General features: G+C 36.6%; 1 protein-coding gene across 4 annotated transcripts in view; it reads left to right on the top strand.

Moving 5' to 3' along the window:
• MLO1 (Seven transmembrane MLO family protein) overlaps nucleotides 1–17,286 on the top strand; it is a 344,076-nt gene that overhangs the window by 282,516 nt on the left and 44,274 nt on the right. For all 4 annotated transcript variants that reach the window (XR_016259154.1, XM_089424734.1, XM_089424735.1 and 1 more), the window contains 2 exons: nucleotides 4,839–5,012; nucleotides 5,228–5,263. Coding sequence is in view for 3 of the 4 variants with exons in the window: in XM_089424734.1 (XP_089280860.1) it covers nucleotides 4,839–5,012; nucleotides 5,228–5,263 (210 nt within the window). In the remaining variant the exon portion in view is untranslated. The remainder of the gene's footprint in view (nucleotides 1–4,838; nucleotides 5,013–5,227; nucleotides 5,264–17,286) is intronic.

Below are 17,286 nucleotides of genomic sequence, written 5' to 3'. Positions count from 1 at the left end.
CAGTAGATTCCTCCTGTGAAATTAGAGGTGTCTCATGATTCACAAGGGTTGGGGGAGTAGGAAAATCAGGGGGTCCAAGTTGACCATGTAAAGAGATAAGAACCAAGAGCTCAAAATCTTGCTTCAAGAAGTCCTGATTCATGTCCTTTTCAGGAATTTCACAATAAAGGTGAAGGAATCGATCAGAAAAATCCTCAATAGATTCATTAGGCTTTATTCTTAAGAGATTGATTCTTTACAAACATCTCGGTAATTATACCTATCAAAGGCTTGAGGAAGCTATCCAAGGAAATGATGAAGAGAATTGATGGAAGCAGGTGGCAAGGTATGGCACCATCGATTAACACGACCTTCAAGGGTGAGGAAGAAAAGCGCACAAGTAAACTCTTCATCATTGATTTCTTAAGATTCACAAAATTTTAAAAAATCAGAAATGTGCTCGGTTATGGATGTTCCATCCCCACCATCAAACTTTAACTAGAACAAGTGATAGAGAGGCTCATCGGGATTGAAAATTGATAAAGGGAAAAATTAGAGAAACACCTTGGGAGTAAGATTTGAGTATGAGCCATTTTAGATAAGAGGTTCAAACCAAATTCAACGGGCTCAGCTTGTCATCTGGCCCTCCTTCTAGCGCCATTGTTGACAGTGCCAGAAATCCATCAACCAAGGGGTTTCCCCGATGTGAAGTCCCAATTAGACCTAACACTGTTTGGTGGAGGAGCCCCATCTGTAATATCAGCCCGGTTGTCATATATCCATAGAGATATGCCTTGGCTCTAACTTTCAGCAAGATAGAGGAGTACAGATGCGCCTTTGAAAAGAAACGGGTTGTGCCTACTGAGTGTTCGATCATATGTGTGTGAAAGTTCTTTCACTACGGAGGGGAGGAGAAGTGAGCCTTTAAGAGAGTGTTAGTAGTACCACCCTAGTAGAGGCTCACATGAACCAAAAAGGTCCGTGCAACATCAAGCGAAATAGTCCATAGAGATGTGATGGTCATTGAAACCAATATAATGAGGATCTTTCTAACATCCAACAGAATAGTCCATGAGGATGCGAGAACGCTAATAGCAATTACAACACATTCTCAATATGATAAGTACCAAAATAACCGAAATAGTTCAACTACTTTAGCATAGATGAAAGAAAACATGAATTACAAACATTCACATAATAGTCTTACAAATATCCATAATCCATGCATGAAGAACGTGTTGGCCTTGAAGGTTTCTGTTATTAAGTAAAATTTCTAAGATACATGTATACAATGAACATCACTAGCTCCAGTAGTGGAGCGTTGGAGCCACTCCTTGCTCCTCAAAAGAACTAATCTGTCTCTTTAATGCCTTGTGGGAGGAGCCAAGGTGAAAAGTCCTTTGCTCATACAATGAGGGAGTATATATAACCAAGGGTGACTCTTTGACTACCCTCATGACTGTTTGACTTCCTATGACTTTTCAACTTACATGACTCTTTACATTCCATGCGTGTCCTTTGGACTTCCACTTTACAATACATTTTGTATACAATATACATGATCCACAATAGTGAGGTGGCATATGACCACTCATGACATGACACTGCTGACATGGACTACTTGATGATATGGCAATGTCAAACCACTGCTGCTGCTAAATGTTAGATATCCTCTTGAAGATGCTTTTCTTTCCACCTCTACATGGCTTGGTGATAAGGAATCTTCAATGATCTCAAGTCTTGAATAATGGTCGCAAACTAGTGTCCCTTTGCTTTCTCTTGATCGATCAACTTGTAAGTTAAACTGTGAGAGAGTCTTTGAGCATGCTTCACTCCTTCTCTTTCTTCGTCATCTTGTCATGACATGATAGAGTACCTATTCCTGCAATTCACTCATGAGGAGACGACATCAATCCGAAAATTCCCTAGTCTAAGATGATGCATTCTGATCCACCAACTGAGTCTGGAACAAGTGATAGGCTGGGAAGAGGGACTTAGTGACTGCGAAATGCATAGTTCCAACAACCAAGGGAAAATCTTGAGCCCTAAGATTGTGCAGTGTGTAGTTCAGGCAGGTCTGAGGGACAAGACTGCGTAGTTTCTGGAGCTAGTGGGACGCGCTGAGGGATGGGCACTGGGAGAGCTTATTGCGCAATTCTAGGAGGAAGGTTGTGCTGCTATAGAGATGCACAGTTCAAGGGCTCAAGGGATGGACTTGAGGTTGCTAAGTGTGTAGTTTAAGTCGGGCTGGGGGACAAAACTGCACAATTTTGGAAGCTAGTGGGACAGGATGAGGGAATGAGCATTGAGAGGACACATTGCGCAGTTTTGGGAGAAAAGGGAGGAAAGGCTACTGCGGAGCTGCATAGTTCAAGGGCTTAGGGGATGAGCTTGAGGCTTGCGATTGCGCAATGCGTAGTGGAGGCCGGGCTGGGAGGAATAATTGCTCAATTCTAGAGGTGAAGGTCGGGGCTTGGGCACAAAAACTGCGTAGTGCAGTAGTCCTGGGAGGCAGGAACTGCGCATTGTGCAGTGCCAAACAACAAGGTCACAACTAGAGGACTGAGACTATACAATGCGCAGCTCAAGGGAGGCCTAATGAAGCTAGGTTGCCCGGTCGGGAAGTTTTTCCGAAAATGGCTAAGTGTGGGATCAGTGAGATTGGTGTGAATGGTGATGAACTTTGATTGTGATCACACACTTAGAATATTTGATGACATGACAACATAGATCATCTGAACACACAAACAAAGCATTTCCCTCCATGCGACAGCTTTATGACAAGTTATGACAAGTGTGACACCAAAGATGTACTTTGTGGTGACTGTGGCGACACTTGTGTTACAGTGCTCAAAGCTTTGGAAATGAGTGCGACGAGTACTTACAAGGTTAGAACAACTCATTTGCACAAAGATGTCCTCTTAGAACCACTAGAATGGGCTTATACATAGGATACGACAACCAACATTCCAAAAGACGATACTTTGCCCATCTTGCAAAGGAAAACACAGGACTCTATGAAAACAAATGAAATGAGTTTCAAAGTTTGCGACAATGACCAGCAAGATCAAGGAATGCTCTGAAATTGGGTATAGGCCAAAATTTTGGAGGGTGTTGTAGCAGCTACAACAGGTTACAGGTAAGAGTTGAGTGAAGTCTGAGACGACAAGCAAAGGTAAACCTTGAACAAAGAACTCCATTCACAGCGGCAAAGGTAAACAAAGATGAGAGAACTCAAGCAAAGGTTGGAAGTGAGGAAAGAGTCGATGACAGGGCGAAGTATGAGACTCTTAATTTGGGATTTAGAATTAAATTCTAATGACTTATTCATGTTTATAGTTTATAGTCACTATACTCCTTGAATTAATTTGCCTTCAATTTGAACTTGTCTCTTTCTCCATCTCTGTGACAAACTTTTTCTTGGCATGAATCTTTGAAATTTCCCTATGCCACAATCACCATGACTTTAATACCATGTTAAATATATGCAAGAGACAAGCAGGAGAGACTAGATGAAAGATAAGATGATATATCAGTGTGCTACTAAATTACTAGTGGTGTTGTCTATATATGTAGCAAGTTCCATTATTCATTTTAAGAACCAATCAACTAATTCCTTGAATACATTAACATAAACATCATTTATTATATATAATTTATTTCACATTATGTCATTATTACTTTTGTACATAACATTTATTACTCGTAAAATAAACATTACAATCGCTAACTCATCTTTAACACTTAATGTTATAAGGTAAATAGATGGAATGGTAATACTCTTTGTGCTCTGTAAATAATAATGATTCTGAATGATTATGACATACATTACACTGATGACAGGTCTCGCAAGGTTCTTAATTTCTAGACTCTTAATTTGTTATTTATAATTGAATTTTAATGACTTGTTCATGTTTACAGTTTTATTAAATTTTAGTTTTAGTCTTTAAAGTTTAACTGCTATTTAAATTTTGAAATGATTCATCATGCATCATAGAATGATTATGTAGACAGTAATAGATTGTAGGTTGAAACAGACTAATAGTACTTCTTATGTTCTTCACAATAGGCAATGAAGACGAGATTTTTTTTTTGTGATGCACAATGATGATTAGATGGTATTAAACTTCAATATTTTATTTTGTAATTTGAATTTCAAAATTAGTAATGGTTCTAATTTTTTTTGTGATGCACAATGATGATTAGATGGTGTTAAACTTCAATATTTTATTTGGTAATTTGAATTTCAAAATTAGTAATATTTCTAATTTTTATATTTTAATTGATCATTCATGTTTATGTTGAATTACTAAATTTTATTTTAATTTTAATTTTTTAATAAATATACAAATTAGTTGCCGCACTTGCTGTCCCGAACCTGCTGTCCCCTGAAAATTTGGGGGTGTGCTTTAGCCGTCATGGAAACTCATCCCCCTGTCCCCACAGCCAGTGCAACATAGCTTTTTTCCAACAAAATCCTCATAAGAAAATGCAAGGTATGGTTCGCCACGTTCGTGGATGGCATCCTAGGTAAACCCATTGGTGTAGACTAGTGTGTTTAACCCATGGGGATTTGAACCTGGCACTTGCTGTGATGGAGCTAGTCAAATGTTGAACAACACTTGGACAAGTAGTTTAGCTAACCCGTTGGGCTGATAACATTCAGTGACTTCTTATCTAGTATAACAAGTTATGGAATCTGTTGTTTTGCATGTCTTGTCTATTTTAGTTTTACAAGTGTTTATGTATATTACATACTTTATGCATATGATATTCATCTCAGATTTTGAAACAGCCTATGAACTATATGGTCAGTGATATCATCTCAAGCACCTAATTAGATAAAAAAAAATTGACAGCTTTTACTAGCTGTGGGTGCAAAACTGGAGCATATTATTACTCAGCTAGCCCAAGAAGTTGCAGAGAAGCACGTGGCAGTAGTAGGTAATATTGTTGTCGAGCCTTCAGACAAGCACTTTTGGTTTGGCCGGCCTAAGCTGGTCCTTTACTTAATTCACTTTATTCTTTTTCAGGTAAATAATGACTAACACACTATCTTAGAATTGTTATAGCTATTTTGATGTTGGATGTTTAGTTTTCATGAGTGCAGGAAAATGTTGAGATAGGGGGAGATATGCTGGGTTATGATTCAGTTACAATTTACTCTATTTGTAGATTTATGCAACTTTATTCCTTTCCTAACTCCAAATTGTACAAAAATTGTAATGTCTGCACATGTTGATTGCAGAATGCTTTTGAACTAGCATTTTTCTTCTGGATACTGGTAAGCATACAAAACACTATTTTTTTTGTTTCTATATAGTTGACTTGAAGTGTTGGACTTTTAGACAGTCTCTCAACAGAGCAAGTTTTTATGCTCTTTTGAGGTTGTGCCCCATATGTTGCAATTATCAATTAGGGTCATCCAAGACATGTCGATCTAATGTTATTACACTAACTTTATAATATACTGGAATATTATCAGCCTTGTCAGAACCATAATAGTAAGATTTGGCTGTATTGACCTTTTGTACGAAAATTTGCATGAGGTTTGATATGCTGCAGATATTTGGCCTAACACAGATACGGTCATACAGGTTCCCAGAAATCAATTATCTTCTTCTTAGTATGTGTGTTTGCTGTCTAATTATGCTGTAGTTCAACACTGTTTCATTAAAATTTAATTAGTGTCTCCTAATCCTAACCATTCAAACTTTTCATTGAATTCATACATGTTGCCTAATTAGAAATTCCTACAACCTCTGCTACATTCACTGTGCCAAAGATCTGAAAACTATTGACTGGATACATAAGCAAATGACCTCAGGATATTAGAATTTCCTTGGCATAAAATCGACCCCTGCAAACCAATCATTAGCTTCAGAATTTGACCCCTTCCTGATGGAGGAGACTTGGCCCTTGGAGAGATCAATGTGACTTCTTAGGATGAGGCAATTCGTCCCTGGGTCTGGAGGTTTGATCTTCTCCAATATTTCAGGCACTTGATCTTGGCAATTTCCACCAGAATTCAGCTCTCCAATCACTTGGTGTTCAACCCTCTTTTGGGGAAGATAAATCAGCCCCTTGAAGAGTAATATAATCTTGGAGAAATCGACCTCTTTAATAATGAGAATTTAACTTCCCTGTAATGGAAAATTATTCCATGATACTGATGTTTTTCTGCAAACAAGCTCTGTTAGATCTTCAGAAAATAAATATTGGAAAAATAATCCAACTAGGGTGGCAAATAATGTCCACCGAAGGAGGAGAAATACTAGCTAGGGTGCAAGAGCAATTCACCGAAACTAGGGTGAGGATTTCGCTTGAAACCCTCAATCTGAAACTCACTTGAGTTTCTCTTGAATAATAATGAGAGATGACTAGATAGGATAGAATGAATGGAAAAATAATCTCCAATCTCCTTTTATAAGTTCTCCCAAAGCTTCTAGACTTCCTTTTTAATATTATTTTATTGTTGGGGGTCACTTTCCACTAATTGGCTTTTTGCTGTTATTTTCTAATAAAATAATATTTGCCGCCAAGATAATATTTTCCTCCTTTTTTCTAATAAAATAATATTTACCCCATTTTTTATTAATATCATCAAAATTGGGCAAACTGCTTAGTAACTTTTGCATTCACAAAATCAACGACATTACAGTCCTTCCCGCCAAAAATTGCTTGTCCTCAAGCAATCTCACCTTAAGCTACTACTCCACAAGATGGTCCAACTAAGTGCTAGGGTCCCAAATGTGCCCTTGAATCACCCTGACCCAAGCACTTCCCTATCATGAAGGAGACCTAATAAGACATAGTCTCCAAAAACATTCTACATATCGCCAGTAAGTAGAGTGCCCTGATCAACTCCTCGAGAAGTTGCACTGCTGAGAAACCAATCTCATGTACTTCAAGAGTAGACTTCTGAAGATATAATCTGGCCCTTGTGGAGATGAATCCTCGCCTGCATGAACTCTCCATGATCTTTTCCCGCTGATCATCCTGCCAAATTTTAGTGCCCTACGTAATCATCGAATCAATAGGGAGCAAAATACTCTCCGTAAAACTGACGTCCAATGGAATATTTGAGTGAACTTCCACTGTAGAAACTACCTCACCCCTACTGGTAGTTGAGCTGCCAATTTCTATAACGTCGAGGTCCCATGCTAATCTGAAAAGGAAACCGCCTTATTGATGTTGCGCCACTCTGATTATAATTGACTACCCATTGTGCTCATGCAGAATCCTGCCCTCTTGGAACTTGATGGCAAAGTATCTGTAAGGGTCAAACATATCTTGCCAAGTCATCTCCACAATGTTAGAGCTTACCCATCCATGGCTAGTCTCAATCTTGAGTAACAATAGGGAAAACTTGCCTTGCCATATGGTGAAGGCCTCAATGACTTCCCATGTGTTAGCCCAAGAATGAACTAGATCACTCTCTGCCATGAATCTGCTCATCACAAAGTAGAGTGATCCATCAATCAATTGGATCCCTCGATCTCATAGCCAAATCTATTGCGGCATAGTTTCAATGACTGCTAGAATCCATTTGTGCCTTGTCTCTAATCCCTGCATGCATAAACCCCATATATCATGAATCAATCTAGTGTGTGCTAAACTACTCTGTGCCTGCCATATCACACAATGGAATATGTTATCCCATCTCTTGTTGATGCCTACTAATCCTATCTAAAGTCTAAACACCCTCGTGTAAGGAAGGTCTAACAACCATTGTACATGCTCATGTAATACCTTAGAATGTCTCGCCAAAAGTGCATCATGCATCTCCCTAATTGTGAGCTCAAGGATGGAGCATATGCTATCTCTGCAGTGGATCGAGCCATTCCCAAGCTTTCATCTACCAACCAGAGCCCTAACCATATGCTACAGTTGGGAAGTCTCTCTCTTGATGCACTGTGTTCCACCCAACTGTCTGGGTGAGCCTCTCGCATCCTGCTACTCATGGTGAGAGCATCAAGGGACAACAACCAAATCGTCTATGACTGTAAGCAATACTAACGAGAAATAGGTGTGTGAGTCCTGTTGTCGCATAGATTGTCACGACAACGCTTAGACCAGGGGCTGTCACCCTGATCCCCGATCTCTCCATTTAAGCCGTCTCCCGAAGCTAAGGGGGGTAGACCCTATGGGATGAATGAAGACCAATTGTGGACCAGTTGGGTTGGGAGACACAACAAGGCAATTTAGCACTTGATTAATTTAGAAATTAATGTACCAGTGCCTTATGGAGTTAATGATTAAATGATTATTTATTAAATATTGCAGAAGTATAAATCATGTAAAACAATCATTTATCATCAAATAACCCAAGCGATGTAAGATATTCAACAAACGCACAACGCCTTAATAATGATCCAGCAATTAAATTTCTAAAGATTGAATGCTTTAAACAACCATACAATTTAAATGCTAACCAATTACCACTTTCATATAGCTAACTTGTAAATAAACATTTAAGTGCATTTAGCTATAGAAAAATGGAACATAAATACCACAAAAAGACACCAAAATGATTTTTCAATTTTTAGCTAAGCTTTTCAAAAATTTTTAATTTTTATACATTTTTATATAATTCTAAGCTAAAAAATCAAAATAGAACAAAATTAAAATCCTAATTTAAAATCTAATCTAAAACCATAAAGGAACTTTTTATATTTTTTATATTTTAAAATTAAAAATCAGAATAAAGCCTAAATCTATTCTAAACTAAAATTCTAAAAATGAAAAGGAACCTTTTAATTTTTTTAAACGATTTATGATTTTTTTTATATTTTATATTTTTTTATGATTTTTTGATTTATTAAAAAAATAAAACACCACTAAATTTGAAACTAACCGCTGATCTATAAAAATGAATATCGACCTTTTTTATTTTCTATTATTTTTTGATTTATTATTAAAATCTAACTTTAAACAAAATTAAATCTAAACTAAATTTAATCAAAATCTAAAACTAAAGTAAAAATTTAATAAATCTAAAACTAGAAAATAATCTAAACTAAAATCTATCTAAAAAACTTAAATCAAATCTAAGAAAACTTTATTTTTTTATTTATCAAAATAAACAAAGCATCTAAACTAAAAAAGGAACCAAAACTAAAACCAAAACATTAGAATACCATCTACCCTAAATCTCTACGCTAACCTCAACTCATACGAATATACCAAAAATTGATTTTTTTTTTGTTTTTTTTATGCTTGACGTGTTGCAGGTTTCACAGAGGAGGGGTTCATATGTTTTTTGCCGCTGACGATTAATAATCCGAGGGTCTTGCGCGCAGGTTGGAGATCGAACAAAGGGAGGAAAAATATGCAGGTGATGGAAACACGGGTTAGGACGCAGGCAAGAAGGCTTTCGATTTTTCTTTGCAGGCTGAGATCACCGAAGGACTAGAGTTGCGTGTGATGATACGTGCAGACTGGACGATGCATAGGGTGAAGATGCAGAGGGATTGACAACGTGAAGAAGCGTGGGTGGAGGAGCAGCGTGAGGAGAAGAAATGCGTAGAGCTGCGTGAGGGTGAGGAGTGTGATGCAGAAGAAGGAAATAGGGACAGGGATATGACATATTGAAAGAGGGGAATGCAATGAGGGACAATGCAATTTTTTTTTTGTAGGCTTTGGGGAAATGCAACGATGTGAGCCTAGAGCAGAAAAAAGGATCAGCGAAGAGGGACGAATGCCAGAGAGAGGTAGCCGCAGAGAGGAACAGCGATAAGAAGGCAGCGTGACAGGGTTTGCAGGTGAGAGGCAACGAAGGACGCAGTTTGCCAGATGGATCTCACATAGGTAGAGGAGCGATGATGAAGAACTTCACACCGAGGAGTGGTATGGCTTGGACAGCCTTGAACCTCCTCAGAAATTCTTTTTAACTCCCTTTGCTTATGATGAAATCCCCTGAAATGAATTTCCAGATTTGACGTAATTTTTCCTGCCAGAATTGAAACTCCAACAGACAGATAGCTTGGATAGACTCGAATTTCTTTAGAAAAGCCCCTGCAAGAACTGATCTTGAGGCAAGATATTACCCTCCAGGGCCTAGATCTGGCTTCAAACAAAAATTCCTTTTCAGACCTGTAACCTGCAATGGCAAAACGGAACATCGAGAAGTAAAATGTGCAAGAAACAAAACTGAAAACCCTAAAACTGGCTAAAAATTTACAATATTTACATATTTTCGACTATTAAACAGTCAGATTTGCCAATAATCCACAGTAATATTTTCAGAATCTTAAGCTTAATGTGAGATGCTTCAGAAAACCCTTTATGCATTCATAAAAAAAATAAAATTTCAAATGATAAGCCCGGGATCAAGAATTGGCTGGGCTCTTTCAGAAAACGCAATCCGGGAGTTGGCTGGTTCAGCCGAGAACTTCCCCGAACGCTCGGTAATCTAAAAAAAAAGATTTCTTGCACAAATAAAATCAACCATTAACATAGAGGGAGAAAACAATAGTGAAATCCAGATCAAATGGAGATACCTGCCATTATATTTCAGAATCTAAACTATCATTCAAGCCCCAGAGATTAGACAAGATACATCTGCCTAAATCAATCTTCATCAAGCTATCATCAATGGTTGAAAATAAAATTATGCAGAAAAATAAAACATCTTATAACATTTCCAGAAGAGTAACACCGCAAGATTTTCAACCCCAAAGTCTTTCTTTATTGCACAAAAAATGACTACAAGAGAGCCTTCTTTAGCACCACTCTCAGATCAAATTTGATCTCAAATGACCCCTGGCACCCTATTTAAAGGAAAATTTCCCAACGGCTAGTTCGAGTGATCCATGTCAAAATGATCTCGACCGTCAATGAGGATCAAAATCCCTTTTAATCTCATCCGTCGAAATTTTAAATGCATTTTAATATATTAAAAAACTAAAATCTTGCATTTATTTTCTCAAAATTTTGACTTATTATTATTTTATTTTATTTTTCAAATTCTTATTTTTTTAATTTAATTTAATTTAATTTTTTAATTTTTTATTTTTGGATCCTCGAACTTAGCCTTTGGAAAAATCACCTAGGACCTATGACTTAGGACTTATGAGGGGATTAAAACATTTTCTAACCCTCAAGACACTTTACATCATGGCTTTTACAATTTTACATCTCAAGGGGGAAACCCATTTGACATAGACCTCATAGACCACCCAGTTCTGCGACAAATATAATCTAGCAGATCAAGCAATTTGTAATAACCTAACCAAATAGTTAGAATTATTTCCAAATTACTTTTACATAGACTCGAAGCACACTAGGATTCCCCTAAGATTCTAATGACAAAATCCATTCTGGCTTTGGGGTTAGGCGGAAGGAAAACTCTGTCAATCATGGATCGGTGAGACAAAAAACCTTCCGGAACGTATATTATCACTAAAAAATTAGGTTTGCCTATGCAATTTACATACATGACTCAGATCTGCTAAGATTATTTACAATTTACACATGTAGACTGGGTTTACAACATAACATGATCGGGCTAATGATGACAGTCAAATGGCACGGACACGTCGCTCAAGCGCTATCCCTTTTTTGAAAAAGGGGGTGTACTGCTATGGGTAGTTGACATGTAGTGGTCAACATCTGGCTCTACTTTGGGACACGTTGCTGCATTGTAGGAATGTGAGAATCCATAATCTGCATCCACGCAACACACAACAAAACGTAAGTAGCGACCATCCAAAAATCATCATATAACATTAAGCACAGGAAATACATAAGCTATTCATTTATTAACTATCTAGTAACAAGAAAAATAAATATAATCCTAAAACAAAAATAAAATGCTGAAGAAACAAGGAGCAAGGTTAGAAATACAGAGGATGCCTCATGGCATCAGATGTGTTCAATATAGTGTATATTGAGCATTTGCCTGCTTTTAGGCAGATCTGTCGGCTGCTTATTGGATGTGCCATGTCCAATTCTGCATACAGTAGGACTTTTCCCTATCCGAAAATCAAGCTGCTCGCGACTGTCTGATGCATCAAATCTTTTTCTCATTTTCTTTTTCTTGTGCTTTTTCTTCGTGGCAGGCTGTATCACTGATGACGTGGAACTTTCTGCTTCAAAGCTCTCAGATGAAGTATGTAAGATATGCATGACATGTCTTTCTTCATTCAGCATCTGCCCTGTCAAGGATGATGGATCAATCTCACAGGTGCCATGAGTTATAACTTGATCTTCAATGACTGGTGGATTAACCGCGTGAGCATCAATCTGATTATTAATTTCCCTTTTATCCAGGTCACCTTCAATTATCCACTTTTTAATGGAACAAAGGACCTCATAATAAGATGGAGCTTGCTGTAACAGATAAGGAGGCTCCTGATCTATTGACGTTCCCTGGTTTCTTTCATCCTCTGACAGCTGTTGAAATTTCTGAACCTGTATTGCAACGACATCCATCTGACTAGATTGTTCAACCTTCATAGTACTGATTTCCCTGGCATGGTTTCTCCATGGTCAATAATTTATTTTGCATAGAATTAATTTCCCTATCATGATTTGCTTTCATGGTCGTCATATTTTCCTCTAAGCCTGATAACTTGCTTTGCATAAAACTAATTTCTATTTTTTGTGTCATGATTAGTCTTCATGGCCTCAATTTCCTTAGCATGCTGATTTTGCATGATCTCCATCTCCTTATTACGTTTTTCCAGGTGGGTGCATAAAGTTCTCACATCATTGGCATAATTAGTTTGATTGATCTCCATATTTTTTACAAGCCGCATTAGTTCTTGTATAATTTGCTTCTGATCTTCCTTTTCATTGTCAAAACTGATTTTATAATTTGTCCCTGCTTTTCCACTATCATGGATTTGATCTGCAATTGTATAGGTGGATGGCACATTCTGATATGAAGAATTGTCTTGAAATCTTTCATCGACAGCTGAACCTTTTATAAGATTACTTTCATTTTGTTGCACAATTTTAGGGGCACAAGGCGAGCTATTTGGATCACCATATCTATCTTTAAAAGCATCGACAATGTCTTGTAAAGAAGTGAAAGAATCTTCAGGACAATTATTAAACCAATTCAAAGCATCATCCTCTAAAGAAAGGACAAATTGACGCATTTTGACATCTTCATGATTTTATTGAGATCTACAATACATGATCATTATACAAGCAAACCTGCCTAGATGCTTTTTAACAGCGATTGAATCACCACCCGAGAACAAAGGTAATTTAGAAATGGCCACTTCCGGAACATCATGGATATCATCAGTAAAATGAAATGGTTTAAACGAATAATCCATGATGAATAACGAGGGACCAAATGGATGATAGAAAGAGATCTCTGCTCAAGAAAATCAAGAGATGAAAGAAGTGGAGTTGCCACTTGAACAATGAATCTAATTCTAGGATCCAAAAAGCAACCAACAAGCAGGTATGAGGGAGGCTTCTTGCTTGGGAAAAATAAAGGAAATAAAATGGAGTCGCCACCCAAACAAGAAACGAACTGAAGAGAAGTTGCTGATATGATGAAAGATAAGGTGATGAAAAGATCCAAATGATGCCAAAAAATGTGACTTTGCCAGCTCAAATGAGAGATGAGAAAGATGAAAGAATGATGAAATGTCGAATAAACCAAGGAGAGAAAAAACTATATCCCTGGCAACGGCGCCAAAAAATGTTGTCGTTGCTGGCTGAAATGAACAAATGAGAAGAATGATTGTCGTTGAAACGCCAGGAATAAAATGTCCCTAGCAACGGCACCAAAAAATGTTGTCGCACATATTGTCACGACAACACTCAGACCGGGGGCTGTCACCCTGATCCCTGATCCCTTTGTCTAAGCTGTCTCTCGAGGCTAAGGGGGGTAGACCCTATGGGATGAATGAAGGCCAACTGTGGACCAGTTGTGTTGGGAGACACAACAAGGCAATTTAGCACTTGATTAATTTAGAAATTAATGTACCAGTGCCTTATGGAGTTAATGATTAAATGATTATTTATTAAATGTTGCAGAAGTATAAACCATGTAAAACAATAATTTATCATCAAATAACCCAAGTGATGTAAGATATTCAACAAATGCACAACGCCTTAATAATGATCCATCGATTAATTTTCTAAAGATTGAATACTTTAAACAACTATACAATTTAAATGCTAACCAATTTACCACTTTCATATAGCTAACATGTAAATAAACATTTAAGTGCATTTAGCTATAGAAAAATGGAACATAAATACCACAAAAAGACCCCAAAATGATTTTTCAATTTTTAGCTAAGCTTTTCAATTTTTTTTTTAATTTTTATACATTTTTATATAATTCTAAGCTAAAAAATCAAAATAGAACAAAATTAAAATCCTAATTTAAAATCTAATCTAAAACCATAAAGGAACTTTTTATATTTTAAAATTAAAAAAATCGGAATAAAGCCTAAATCTATTCTAAACTAAAATTCTAAAAATGGAAAGGAACCTTTTAATTTTTTTAAATGATTTATGATTTTTTTTTCAAATTTTTTTATATATATTTAATATTTTTTTTTATGATTTTTTGATTTATTAAAAAAATAAAACACCACTAAATTTGAAACTAACAGCTGATCTATAAAAATGAAAATCGACCTTTTTTATTTTTTATTATTTTTTGATTTATTATTAAAATCTAACCTTAAACAAAATTAAATCTAAACTAAATTTAATCAAAATCTAAAACTATAACAAAAATTTAATAAATCTAAAACTAGAAAATAATCTAAACTAAAATCTATCTAAAAAACTTAAATCAAATCTAGGAAAACTTTATTTCTTTATTTATCAAAATAAACAAAGCATCTAAACTAAAAAAAGAACCAAAACTAAAACCAAAACATTAGAATACCATCTACCCTAAATCTCTACGCTAACCTCAACTCATACGACTATACCGAAAATCGATTTTTTTTTGTTTTTCTTAATGCTTGATGTGTTGCAGGTTTCAACGGAGGAGGGGTTCATATGTTTTTTGCAGGTGATGATTGCTAATCCGAGGGTTTTGCACGCAGGTTGGAGATCGAACAGAGGGAGGAAAAATATGCAGGTGATGGAAACACGGGTTAGGATGCAGGCAAGAAGGCTTTCGATTTTTCTTTGCAGGCTGAGATCATCGGAGAGCTGGAGCTGCGTGGGATGATACATGCAGAGTGGACGGTGCATAGGGTGAAGACGCAGAGCGATTGACAACGTGAAGAAGCATGGGTGGAGGAGCAGCGTGAGGAGAAGAAATGCGTAGAACTGCGTGAGGGTGAGGACTGTGACACAGAAGAAGGAAATAGGGACAGGGATATGACAGATTGAAAGAGGGGAATGCAATGAGGGACAATGCAATTTTTTTATTTTTTGCAGGCTTTGGGGAAATGCAACGATGTGAGCTTAGCGCAGAAAAAAGGATCAGCGAAGAGGGACGGATGCCAGAGAGAGGGAGCCGCAGAGAGGAACAACAATAAGAAGATAACGTGATAGGGTTTGCAGGTGAGAGGTAGCGAAGGACGTAGTTTGCCAGATGGATCTCACGTAGGTAGAGGACCGATGATGAAGAACTTCACACAAAGGAGTGGTATGGTTTGGACAGCCTTGAACCTCCTCAATTTTTTTTTTTTTTTTTTATCTCCCTTTGCTTATGATGAAAACCCCTGAAATAAATTTCCAGATTTGAAGTAATTTTTCCTGCCCGAACTAAAACCCCTGCAGACAGATAGCTTGGAGAGACTCGAATTTCTTCAGAAAAAACCCTACAAGAACTGATCCTGAGGCTAGATCTTACCTTCCAGGGCCTAGATCTGGCTTCAAACAAAAATTTCTTCTCAGACCTGTAACCTGCGATGGCAAAAACGGAACACCGAGAAGTAAAATGTGCAAGAAACAAAACTGAAAACCCTAAAACCAGCTAAAAATTTACAATATTTACAGATTTTCGACTCTTAAGTAGCCAGATTTGTCAATAATCCACAGTAATATTTTAAGAATTTTAAGCTTAATGTGAAATGCTTCAGAAAACCCTTCATGCATTCATAAAAAAAAAAAAATCAAATGATAAGCCCGGGATCAAGAACTGGCTGGGCTCTTTCAGAAAACGCCATCCGGGAGTTGGTTGGTTCAGCCGAGAACTTCCTTGAATGCCTGGGAATCTAAAAAAAAAAGATTTCTTGCATAGCTTAAAATCAACCATTAACATAGAGGGAGAAAACGATAGTGAAATCTAGATCAAATGGAGATACCTGCCATTATATTTCAGAATCTAAACTATCATTCAAACCCCAGAGATCAGACAAGATACCTGTGCCTAAATCAATCTTCATCAAGCTATCATCAATAGCTGAAAATAAAATTATGTAGAAAAATAAAACATCTTACAACATTTCAAAAAGAGTAACACCAACAAGATTTTCAACCACAAAGTCTTACTTTATTGCACAAAAAATGACTACAAGAGAGCTTTCTTTAGCACCAAACTCTCAGATCGAATCTGATCTCAAATGACTCCTAACACTCTATTTAAAGGAAAATTTCCCAACGGTTAGTTCGAGTGATCCATGTCAAAATGATCTCGACCGTCAATGAGGATCAAAATCCCTTTTAATCTCATCTGTCGAAATTTTAAATGCATTTTAATATATTAAAAAATTAAAATCTTGCATTTATTTCTCAAAATTTTGACTTATTATTATTTTATTTTATTTTTCAAATTTTTATTTCTTTTTAATTTGTTTTTTAAATTTTATTTTATTTTATTTTTTTTATTTTTTATTGTTTTTTTATTTTTTATTTTTGGATCCTCGAACTTAGCCTTTGGAAAAATCACCTAGGACCTAGGACTTAGGACTTATGAGGGGATTAAAACATTTTCTAACCCTCAAGACACTTTACATCATGACTTTTACAATTTTACATCTCAAGGGGGAAAACCCATTTGACATAGACCCTTATAGACCACCCAGTTCTGCGACAGATATAATCTACCAGATCAAGCAATTTGTAATAACCTAACCAAATAGTTAGAATTATTTCTAAACTACTTTTACATAGACTCGAAGCACACTAGGATTCCCCTAAGATTCTAATGACAAAATCCATTTCGGCTTTGGGGTTAGGCTGAAGGAAAACTCTGCCGATCATGGATCGGTGAGACAAAAAACCTGCAGAACGTAGATTATCACTAGAAAATGATTTTCCTAGGCAATTTACATACATGACTTAGATTTACTAAGATTATTTACAATTTACACATGCAGACTGGGTTTACAACATAACATGATTGGGCTGATGATGACATTCGAATGG

This window comes from Pinus tabuliformis, chromosome 4_2, assembly GCF_031772625.1.
Source record: "Pinus tabuliformis cultivar Carrire ecotype Pingquan chromosome 4_2, CPIR1, whole genome shotgun sequence".
Lineage (NCBI taxonomy): Eukaryota > Viridiplantae > Streptophyta > Pinopsida > Pinales > Pinaceae > Pinus > Pinus tabuliformis.
This window is presented reverse-complemented; position numbering and strand designations above follow the sequence as displayed.